Source organism: Chionomys nivalis, chromosome 6 (assembly GCF_950005125.1).
Source record: "Chionomys nivalis chromosome 6, mChiNiv1.1, whole genome shotgun sequence".
In the NCBI taxonomy this organism is placed as follows: Eukaryota; Metazoa; Chordata; class Mammalia; order Rodentia; family Cricetidae; genus Chionomys; species Chionomys nivalis.
The window spans coordinates 88347166-88359274 of NC_080091.1; the positions used below are offsets into that span (position 1 = coordinate 88347166).

Below are 12109 nucleotides of genomic sequence, written 5' to 3' on the forward strand. Positions count from 1 at the left end.
TCCATGGCCATGCTTGGCTGTGCCCCCTACGTCGGTGGCACTCTCTGGGAGGCGTGTTGAAAAGTGTTGATGATTCCAGTGGTCGCTGAGCTGCAGCCTGAGGGTGGCATTTGATGATCTTTGCGGATCCTCCCAGGCTTTAGAGCAGCTGTTTTACTTGAGTCTCTTCAGTACCCAGGGCAGAAGAAAAACACCCCTTACTCTTTTTTGCACATTCAGTTTTCTTTTCTCCATTGACTCTGTTCATAATGTTAAATTTTAGCGGTGGGATTATTTAACAGTTTTATATAGTCAATTCAAAAGCCTTAATTTAAAACATTCCATATGCTTTATAAAACAATTAGAAATTAGGGGCGGCTGGAGGGGGCTGGAGAGATGGCTCAGTGGTTAAAAGCACTGGCTGCTCTTCCAGAGGTCCTGAGTTCAATTCCCAGCAACCACATGGTGGCTCACTGCCATTTATAATGAGATCTGGTGCCCTCTTCTGGGGTGCAGGTACGCATGCAGGCAGAACACTGTACATAATAAATACATAAATCTTTTATAAAATTTCTTCATGTATATGTATGAAAAAATTTGAATAAATGTTTAAAAAAAAAGAAATTAGGGTATGGAGAGATGGCTCAGAGGTTAAGGGCTCTATCAGAGGACCCAAATTTGGTTTCAAGCACCCATTTCAGGTGACTTACAGCTGTCTGTAACTGCAATTTCAGGGGCCCTGAAGCCTCTGGTCCTCACGGGCACCTGAGTACACACACGTACACACACACACACACACACACACGAGCTTTCTCTCTCTCTCTCTCTCTCTCTCACACACACACAAATCTAAAAAGCAACTAGAAATTAAACAAATGGGCATAATGAATTGACTGCTGCCGGGATTATTGTTTTGCAGGTTGTAATGCTACACACTTTCCAAGCTGTGCATTTAGTGTTTAATGTATTCATGATTTTTCATAACTGACATCCATAATTCATAGTATAAATGGTTGTCTGCCTCTGGAAAGGCAGAATCAGGAAATACGAGAATAACAAAAAATAAATCCTTATTAAACCAGCTAACGCTGACGTCATCCTAAAGCACTGATGTCCGCAAGCACTCGTAAAATCCTCAGAACCCACTTTATTCTTCCCTACTATCCACTGGAATCCTGGAATTGAAATCCCAAACTTTAGCAAGGCCCTCCAGAGAAGAAACCTTGGGGGTCAGGTCTCCTTGCCTTGGGCCTCTTTTTCTGGCTGCTGTTGACAAGAGAAAGCCTCACCACCTGGCAGACAGACCTTCCTCAGCTTAGCAAAGTAGGTTAGTCACATTTCCATTGCAAATGAAGGGATTGGGTTCCAAGCCTGAAAGCTGGGGCAGGGAATGGGGAGGGGGGACAGAGCTGGGGAGAAGAGGGCCATCTTGACAGAAGCAAATTTTGCCTCTCTTGATGGCAGAGTCCTGTGCTAGGGCACATGCATCAAGTCTCTGTCCTCTTCAAAGAGGAAGAATTCCTGGCTGCTCAACACACTCCATGCTAGAGTAATAGGAGCTGTCCCTGGTCAGAGGTGGGGAGGTGGGGAACTGGGTGGTAGATGACAGAAAGGCTCCAGATATTTTAACTACGCAAACTACACTGTATGAGAGGCCTCTTGCTACTTGGAACCATGTTACTAAGCCGTACAAGGTGTGAACAGGATAGAAAGATGGAACCTTATTCTGTAGCCCAGGTTGACCTAGAACTCAGGCACTCAGGAACCTCTGTTGCTGCCCCCTCAGTTTTAGGCTTTTAGGCCTGGGTCTGACCATCTCTCTCTCCCTCCCTCTCTTCCTCCATCTCTCTCTCTCTCTCTCTCTCTCTCTCTCTCTCTCTCTCTCTCCCTCTCTCTCTCTCTGGTTTTTCAAGACAGGGTTTCTCTGTGTCACAGTTCTGGCTGTTCTGAAACTCACTTTGTAGGTCAAGCTGGCCTCGAACTCACTGAGATCCTCCTGCCTCTACCTCCCATGTGCTGGGATTAAAGGTGTGTGTCACCACTATCCATCTGGGCCTGACCATTACAGAAGAGTAAACATCAGTATTGAAAAATGTTGCCTCCTGGAGGGTTTTCTATCCACCAAAGAGAAGGGGCACCTGCTCACTTTCTTTCATGTTTGGATTCTAAAGTTTAAGATGAAAATGTTAACCTGCTGTCCAACCGGCCACTGCAATAACAGGCTGTGCAGCAGATCTCATCTGCGAACACAAGCAGCTAAACACCTGTGGCAGCTTGGGCTGCCAGTTGGCAGAGGCCAGAGTGAAGGTGGGCTCCACCTCGCCATCTTCTCCTCTGGCTTGAGACACAAAGCAGCAGGGGCTGGGTCACAGTGCTGATGCTCTTTATACATGAGAGCCATTGCTCATGCTCTGATACCAATTCAAAGGGAAGACTTGACACTTTTGATCAATGGACTTTGTTCCTTGTCAGTGCTGTTTTGGGAGGGGAAAGAGTGAGAAGCGCTTGGTGGTGAAGAAGCTCCTGTTTGAAAGCTCCACAGACATGGAAGTATGGCAGACTGCTCAATGTATGAATGCCACGAAACCTAGCAATCCACATGCTAAATCCAAGTTTCTCATCTTTGAATGGACAGCAGCATGGTCCACAGAGCTGCCAGAGACAAGACTGCTGAGCTGTGCCTGCCAAGCTCCTAAGGGAGGAGGTCTGCATTCCTAACAGGTACTCAGTGACTCTGGTGCAGCTGAGGGACCCTGATGTGGGATTCTCCTCTGTAGGCTGTGAATATGTTTTATTACCATTGCTTAATAAAGAAGTTGCTTTGGGTCTGTGGCAGGGTAAAATAGAGCTAGGCAGAAAAACTAAACTGAACGCTGGGAGAAAGAAGGCGAAGTCAGAGAGATGCCATGTGGCTGCTGAAGGAGACAGACACTGGACAACCTTACCTGTAAACCTCAAGCCTGTGGTGACACATAGATAAATAGAAATGAGTTAATTCAAGATGTAAGAGTTAGCTAATAAGAAGGCTGAGCTAATAGGCCAAGCAGTGTTGCAACTAATATAGTATCTGTGTGATTATTTTGGGTCTGCGAGGCCGGGAAACAAACAAGTGGTCTCTGCCAACAGGATCCACTCTTTTACATCAACACTGAGAACTCAGATAGTATTAGCTTCTTAAAAGCGGGGAAGTTTTTTTACAGGGAGATCGACAGTGCAGAGATGTACTCATTCCGACTAGAGCTACACTGATTATGTCTAATGACTCTAAACATGTATGTACATTAAGAAAGAGAGATGTATCATCATGCTACCGTCGTTATGAAAACAGCATCTGGGGATGGGACTTGTGAAGTCAAAGTCATGTCATGAATAAGGTCTGCGAGGTGGCCGCTCCTGTACTCAGTTCTATCCAGGGTGCTCTGGCGAGGGACAAAGAACAACAGCGGTGTAGGAGAAGCAGGGTTCAACCTGGAACAAAGCTCTGGGGCTTTGATGAGAATTGACTTTCTAGCAAGGGGCAAGGAAAGAAAACAAAACACAAACAAGTCCATGTGAAAGTGGGTAAGATTTCTGAGAGGGAAACATGATTCTATGGTATGGCGCTTGGGAGAGGCGGCTCAGGAAGGCTGGGATGGTAAACTGAGGCCTCGGGAATGGGAGCACACAACCAGAGGAAGGGAGAGATTCCAGGCAGACACAGAAGTGTCCCGAGGGCAGGGCTAAACTTGGCACTTCTGAAGGGAAGGAAAAGAAGAGATTCAAAGAAGCTGTAGAGTTCCTGTGGGCCTCTGAGACTAGACTGAGGGGGGGGGGGGACATCGTGCTCTGAGCACAGCAAGGAACCTTTGGAGGGTGTTTAGCAAGACACTGGGGCTTACATAAGACAGAAACATGTGGTAGCTCAAAGAGGACAGGCCTCAGGGGGAGGCTGTTGTAGTTGCCCAGGCCAGGGATCAATGGCCTTCAACTGTGCAGGGCTGTTGGGGCTTGGGAGTGGAGATGATGAGTTGGTGGAGAGCCCAGAGAATGGTCCCTAAGGATGTTTTCCTCTCACCCTGGTGCATGCTTATATTTCAGCTTTTTCTAAAAACAAGGCTTAATGGAAAATTTTGAAAAAAAAAAAAAAAGTCACTTGAAAGGTAAACATGGCTGTGCCACACATCACTGGTCATTATTTGGAGAGGCACAAGTGTGTTGTGAAACAATGTCCTTTGTGTGTGGAAGGTGAGGGACTTTGTGCCTACTAGGAATGCAGACCAAAGGTGGCTTCACACTCGGACGCCCTGCTCCTTTTGGTGGGGGAAGCGATCCAACGATTGTACTTAACGAAGTCTTCCACTTGCCACCCAGAAGTCCTCCAGCCTCACAGGCCTGTGAGAGTCCTGCTGGAAGGTAACTCTCAGCCACTGATGTGATCAGGGGCTGCTGACGTAAGCCGGCAGGAGCTCCAGTGGGAGCTTTCTCCCCACATAGCCTTACGGCCACAGCCACTGTAACTGGCTTTTCTCTCAGGACTCTGACCACTGAGTCTTGTTTTCAAATAAATACACTAACCAACTGTACTGCTGTTCTGAGTAACACCCACCTGTCACTCACATGATGTCCACTGAGCACAGAACATATCTAACCAGATCTTCTGCTTCCCTTAGCATCTCTAAATGTCTATCTACATCTCTTTGAGAAAATCTTCCAATCCTTATATTGCACCCGGTCCTGTGTGGTCCCTCTTCTGCTTTCCTTCTTAGTGTCCTTGTAAGAGAGACTTTCAGGTCTGGAGAGGTGGCTCAGAGCTTAAGAGCATTTACTGCTCTTCCAGAGGACCCAGGTTTGATTCCCAGCACTTAAACATGGCTCACAACTCCATTCCCAGAGAATCTGTTGTCTTCTCCCGGCCTCTGCAGGCATCAGGATTGTACGCTGTGCACAGACAGGACATCCGTGCACTATAAATACCTTTCATGTGTCCTGTACCGCAGCCAGTGTAACCATTTGCTTGCTCTAACTCACTGGCCACTGGATTCGGAGGCTTCCTGCACCAGATACTTCTTGGCCCTGATTCTCTAAACTGCCCTTAGCTCTCCCGTAGTCAGATCTCAGTATAAAGTCTGTCCTGGGTCTCAGTCGGGGAGGGCGGGGGTGGGGGGGGAAGCGGTTTCTCTGTTTGTTTTGCCTCCTTAGACCTGCACTTCCTAAAGTGCATGGCGGTTGAACAGGCTGGGAACGTGGACATGAAGACACCTACCCCATGCCAGTGAAGATACAGGAACTCCCAGAAAGAGCCTGACCTCTGGGCAATTTTCTGGGCAAGTTGAGAGCTGTAGTGTCAGACAGCAAGCTCCTTCTAGAAGGGTCCTGCTTTAAAAACACCCTAGCTCTTCTTCTAGCAACAGCTTCTGGCTCAAGGTATACCCTCAAATACTCAAATATCATTTTTTTAGGGAATAAAATATCTACTCTGGGGGTTGGGGGGGGGCACAGATGATACTATGCATTGTGACAGAACACAATTGGTAAGACATCAAAAACTCAAGGAATCCTATGCAGGCAATAAGTGGAGAGGCAGAGTGTTTGAAATTTGACTTCAGAGTGGAAAAGCCTCTGTGTATCTTGGAAATATCTTGTTTTTGAACCCGCTGAAGTGACAGAATGGGTGACACAGTAGATCAACTGTGCTGATAGCAGCAGGGAACTGTCATTGATACACTCACTGAGGACTGACAGCACATGCTTTTGGGGAAATACTGGCTACGAAGAACTTTTAAAAAGTACCCTCTTCCCACATATCTGGGGACATTGCTGTGCTCTCTGTGATACAGTCCATATGATCATTCAGTTTTTTAAAGTAATAATCTTTTATCTTCACCAGATCATAATTATAATTTCACAGATAGTAATACTGTGAAAACAGTATTTTAAAAGAATACCTACACAGAAAAATGTCCATGTTTTAAAGAAAACAATTCAAGCAGATGCTTCAAAACCTTTGTCTTTGTCTCATTTTAAACTCTTGACTCTGAAAACTTTTAGAGGGGCCTTCTGTATCCTGGTTAAACCAAGAAGGGGCCTTCCTGAGAGCAATGCATCTCCTTATAGGCCTGGCTGGCTGGGGCTCGGTGTTCACTCCTCCATCAGGAGACTCTGGACTCTTACAGTCTGTCACAACACCCTCTGGCTCTCTGAGTCAGGTAGGAGGCAGCCTCAGGAACACTGTCCCTTTGTGTCTAATCTGTACTTAGAAATAAATGTGGGTGGCTGGTTCTTTTGTGTCAGCAAAGGGTCCCGGCCAATATGACTGGAAAAAGCAGCTCTAAGGAATAATGTACTTCCTGCATAAATGCATGACATCATGCCCTTATTTTACTAAAGGCAGGCAGGAATACACGTGCACACCTTTAGGTCTCTTTGGGTTGATATCAGGTTCTGAGAAGCACAAAGCCTACTGGGTTATGAAATTTGATCTGCATTTGAAACTGGATTGAACATTTTGTTTGTTGGCTTCAGATACAGGGTTGGTGTTTACTCCTTTCTGATTTACAAGGTAACATGGAGGTGCTTTGAAAGCATTCGAATGGAACCGTCTCTAATCTGGAACATTTGCATGGATGCCCACCACAGTGGGGACTCGAGGCAATGAAGCAGCAACTGGAACCATGGTCATTGGAGCTTGAAAGAAACTAGTGCCAATGCCCGTGAGCCAGAAAGTCTGGAGAACAAACTGTGACCCAGTCCTAAGAGTGCTGGCTGTGGGACCATGACCTCAGGACCTCTTGCTTATATGTTAATTCTCATTAAATGTGCTGGAACTAAATTTTCAGTTAGGTAGATATTGCTTTTTCATAATTTCTAACATTTTCTGCATTTCGGTTCAGGCAAATGAAAACACCGTAATAGTTGACAATTTCTGTTTTGTTTACTACGATGCCTACTGCAGACAGGGAGCTGAAAAACCAAGTAAGCGAATAACCAAGAGGAAGCTGTTTGCTGGCTGTGTATACACTGGATACCATAGTGAGCAACACTATTATCATTTTTGATGACAGTTTTACAGAGATTTCTTATGGCTTCTGGAATTTTATGATGGAAAAATAGAAGTTGCCAGAACTCCATCCCTTCTTCCTCTGAGCAGCTCAGAGTTCAATAGCTTGAAGAGTCACCTGACCAGTTCTGGGACAGAGCTCAGTGTCTGTACTGTTGGTGAGATTCTGATTCACCATCAAGTGCCCTACAGACCGCACATTCAAAGGTTCTATCTTGTTGTACAGTGACTGTGAATTCTGCTGCTTCCTGATGATACTCGGTCATAGAGCGCTCTCAAAAGCATGTAGAGAGCCATGGCCTGAAAGACGTCCTGGACTACAGAAGACAAACTCTTATGCTCTTCAACTGATTGATTCAAAGACAAAAGATAAAGGTCACGACAGTCTGAGCATCTTCTTGGAAACATCCCCAACAATGTGTGGTTTTACTGTGACATATTTCATTGCAGAGAAATAATACCGTGGGAACACACACAGGTTTTCAAAATGCATTCCTTTTTTCTTCTATATTATAGCTGAGTGTTAGAAAATGCTTGTCAAAATATTTTTAGAGATGGAAATATTAATTTTACATATTAGATGTTAAAACTAATGTATAAGAAAGACAAATGTATAGGTGAGTTAAATAAACCTGTCCTTTCCCTCCCCTAAAAAAAAAAAGAGAAAGAAAGAGAAAGGAAGGAAGGAAGGAAAAGAAAGAAAGGAAGAAAGGAAGGAAAGAGGTCAAATGCGGTCTGGCTGAGGGCTACGGCAGTGTTCTAGAGCTAATCATGCATGACTTTTTAATAATTTAGGTCAATTTAAAGTATTACCTATTGCCAACACTTTTCTAATTGACTTTGCTTTCCTTTGCTATTTTTTCTATTATTTCTGAAATTGTGCATACTTTCATTTTCTTAATACGTTCTGTAAGTGTTAAGACGAGCATCCATGTGTCACTTAAAAATCATTTCATGCTCTCAGCTCACCCACCCGGCCAACTTCGTGAAACATACACAAAAAATAGGCAGCTCTTGCCCTCAAGCGATTTGCATTTCACCTAGCATAACCAAGGAAGAGAGGCCACGAGACCGTCAGCTGTTGGTGAGAGCAGATGTTTTTAGAGAGCTAATTTGAAGAAGTAACCTTACCTTATTTGTACGCATTGACCCAGGGCTATTTTACAGCCAACCAGCCTTAGGTAGCAAAACAAAACTACAGCCATGTTGAAGACAGAAATTAGGGAGTGGCTACAGGGTGTGTCTCTGTATCGCTTCTGTATTATTGAATCTATCATTCAAACATTTTAGAAAGATTTTCTTTAGTGGCATGAGGAAATATTTATAATCTAATGATGGGCTTTTTGAAACAGTGTGATCTCAGTTATGTAAAATGGATTCTGTTTAAGGTAATAAATATGCTACAATTAAACTGTACTTTCCCTGAATGTTTGATCTGGATACTTTTATTCTTTCAATATGCATATTTTAAATCTTAGCTTTTCTAATTCTGTAGGAGCAACATAAATATGTGAAATATGTACCAAGCTAGCAGCATAAAGTCCTTGGCGCTTCCTTTCCTTTGAGGGCTTTGTTAATCTCATTGGCATCTCAGCTGGGTGGTCTACTCCAGTCCTTGCTCTGCCTCTCTTGCCACCATGGTTCAGGACACCATCATCTCCGCTTTGAATGATCGCTTCTCTGCCTCTACACATGCCCTTCTCCAGTGTGCTCCTCAAACAACAGCCAGCCCAATGCTGTCCCTGGTGTATACACTGTCTTCCCATGGCTTCTCACCTTAATTGGTAGGAAAGGCCAAGTCTCAAAATGGCCTCTGAAACACCATGCATTCTGGGCCCCGTGGGTCTCTGATATCTGCTTTGTTAGCTTTCTACTTTAGTTCCTCTACACTGGCCATTCTAATACTGTCAGTGTGTCCCTGTTTCAGAGGTAGGGATGCTCACAGTTGCTTAGCTGAAGCTTTTTCTTCCAATCCTACATCTTCACTAAGGGCTTCCTTGAATACTTCCTTGGGTTAGCAACTCCATGCCTGTCCACCTCCAGATGTTTGGCTTGTTTTCCTCTTTATTTGCACGGCTCATTTATTTCAGTATTTATGTTCATATTGACTGCACTCCCAGTCCCTGGAAAGTAAGGGTTTCGTTTGTTTCTTTGCTGAGTGCCCAGTGCTCATTATAACCCTTCCGCACTGAGTAGTCGGCAACTGTCTGAGCAACAGAAAAGGAGATGGCTTCCTTTAAGTTGGCTGTTTATGTTTTCTGCCCTTTCTTCTATTTCAGCGTTATCCTCTAGGGGTGGCTTTTGACCACACCTGTGCCCCGTTGCCTTGCTACTCTGTCCTACAACATGGGACCTCCACTTCTCATCTAAGCCCCTGTATGGCTTGGGGCATGTTTTGGTATCACTGGAGTCGGCACTGCCACTTTCTCTCTCCTAGGATCTGCCCTGCCCCAAACAAAGGCAGCTCTCACCTCTCTAAGTTTTTAAACTTCCATTGTTCACAGCACATTAGAGGATGCTACTTACTGTGTGTAGGAGATTAGGTAGGGATATTGGCCATATCTTGTATAATCTCATGTCAAAAGCAAAGTGGAATGTTTCAGAAGCGGAAAGGCAGAAAGAGAGCTAAGGACTGAATACAGGATTACTGGCCTCAGAGCAAACTCTGCTCGTATTAATATCATCCATGAGCTTGATCTTCTTAACTCAGTCTTCACACACATTTGAATTGTTAAAACTGAAGCAGAATTTTCAATGAAATCAGACAACTGTAATGAAATATGAATGACTCCATGACAGGGTATGGCCAGCAGTCTCTAGGAAGATACCTTACTTTCTTATCAGTATCTTATCTAGTCATTCACAGCACTGATCTTGTGGATCATAGGTCATGCTTAGAAAAGTCTGAGTGGCGTATTCTATCAGTGACTGGAGCAGACTAACAGACCATATAGGTGTAAGATTACCTGGTTATGAATGTCCTCTCATTGACAAAGATCCAAGAATGGTACTGGGGATCCATCATTGTCATTCTTTCCCCCTTTCCAAGATGACCCGAGGATGCCCTAAAACATTAAAGAGTATTAATATGCTGTTGTTGGGAGACACCCCTAAGTTAGTTTTTCTTATTTAAACTGGGTACTTGTTTATGTTCCTATGAGATTGGCGCAGACTAACATAGCATATAACATATAGGTGTGTGAGGTGGTTTTACATCTCTGAGAGTGATCACAGACCTTCTACTGCAGCCCCTGACCCAAAGTGGCTGGACTCTGGATCAGGACCACATTCCAGGCACTGAAGTCAAGTCTCAGCTTGAGAGTTGATTAAGGATGATGTCATAGCCCCCAACTATCCTGCAGGCTCTGGAGCCCGAGATCAGATACCAAGGAGCTCCTTTATTACGAGTTCACATAAATGGCATCAGGGTTTGATCAGAAATGTTAAGCATATTTTCTGCTTGGTCTATTTCATATAAATACACCCGTAATTATTATTGTTTTGAGCCTGGAAAAATCACAGGCACTATATTTAGAATCAAAAGGAGGGCTGGAAAGAAAAGCTTAATTTTCTGAATAAAAAGAACCTATATGGGATTCTTTTTACTTCCATAGCAGGTTGTTTGGGTAGGGTAAGAAGAGTGGAAGACATTATAAGTCCTAATTTCCTCGGATACCAGGAGGAAAAGAGGAGGAGGAATAGTTAAATAGGTATTCTACTAGCCTCATGAAATCCTGCTGCGGCCTCTTCCTTCCAGCGCTTTGCTGATCTCAGCAGACTTCTTGCATCAGACTCTAAACTGGGTGCATCACAGCTTCTACCATTCTGACCATCACCTTGCTTTCTTGGTGCCAGCCTTCCTGGATTTCATTCTTAGTACCCACAGCCTATGTCTCTTAACCTCTATATTTTCCTTACTTGTTCTCAAACCTATCTTTACATACTCAGCCCTGGAGTGTGCCTTCAATGACAAGCCGTGTGTAATGAAATTTCATAGCATCAAGTCTCCCCTCATCACTTGTTTGACCACACGGTTATCTCCACCTCAGGTCCAGATGTGTCTCCCTCATACGGGTCCCTTTCAGGTCTCCTCAGGCCGTGTTATCTGTACCACTCTGGCCGTACATTTCTACCTCCCAAATTGTCATTACTGATTCATGCCTTATTTCCTTTTCTACTGCCCTTGTCCAGTGTGGGAGTGTCTCTTTGATCGTACATCGTTGCCCAAGGTCTGTGTCATGGAAGACTCATGCTAGAAGGGACAAAATCCTAGCTGTCATCTTCTCCATGCTACGTTGCCTTATAACAAAGACATAGTTAGCCTGAGAGCCTATCAAACTGCGCTCACCCATTCTCAAGATTTGATCAATCTGGATGTCTAGTCACACAGACCTTGGTCTAGCATCTAAACCCTGAGTTTTGCTTATATATACATACATACATACATACATATATATATATATATATATATATATATTTCATTCTTAGAATCTATGAAAACACATTGCAGGTATCCCATGCCAAGATCCTCCTGTGATGATGATGTGACCCAAACAGAGCAACGACAACTTTGCCCTACACTTTCTTGCCCCCTCACAGCTCTCAGTGTCTTCGTCTGCTCTGTTCACTGCTCTATGTCTTTAAATACTGGCCGGTTGGAAAGTCTATCCCATCTTCACTTCTCTACCTCTACCTCCAAGCAAATGAATCCGCTAGTCCGCTTGACTCCCGCTCACTTCTAGATCCGTTACCACCTAGTTTCTATTAGGATGCCTAACCATCTTAGGAGCAGCATGGATGTAAGAGAAGCATCACTTCCTCTCCGCTCCAGTTTTCCCTTCCCCACAATTCTTTCCTATATGTCCGACCAGGCACCCAAAGGAAGTCTTCATCCTAGTCTTCCCTCCATCATAAGCAGACCTGATCCACGCGTAAGTACTCTTGGACCATTCTCCTAATATACAACCTGAACTCAGGATCTAGAGAGCTGCCTTGCCTGCTCTTATAATGTGCGGACCCAGAAGTCGCCACCTATAAGTCAGATGGCAAATTCTCACCCGATGCTGAGGAGATTTGGAAGTGAAGAATATCATG

General features: G+C 44.4%; 1 protein-coding gene across 1 annotated transcript in view; it reads right to left on the reverse strand.

Moving 5' to 3' along the window:
• Positions 1 to 12109, reverse strand: part of Rassf6 (Ras association domain family member 6) — a 36335-nt gene that overhangs the window by 18150 nt on the left and 6076 nt on the right. The window contains exon 2 of the mRNA XM_057772642.1: positions 9982 to 10080. Coding sequence (XP_057628625.1) covers positions 9982 to 10080 — 99 coding nt within the window. The remainder of the gene's footprint in view (positions 1 to 9981; positions 10081 to 12109) is intronic.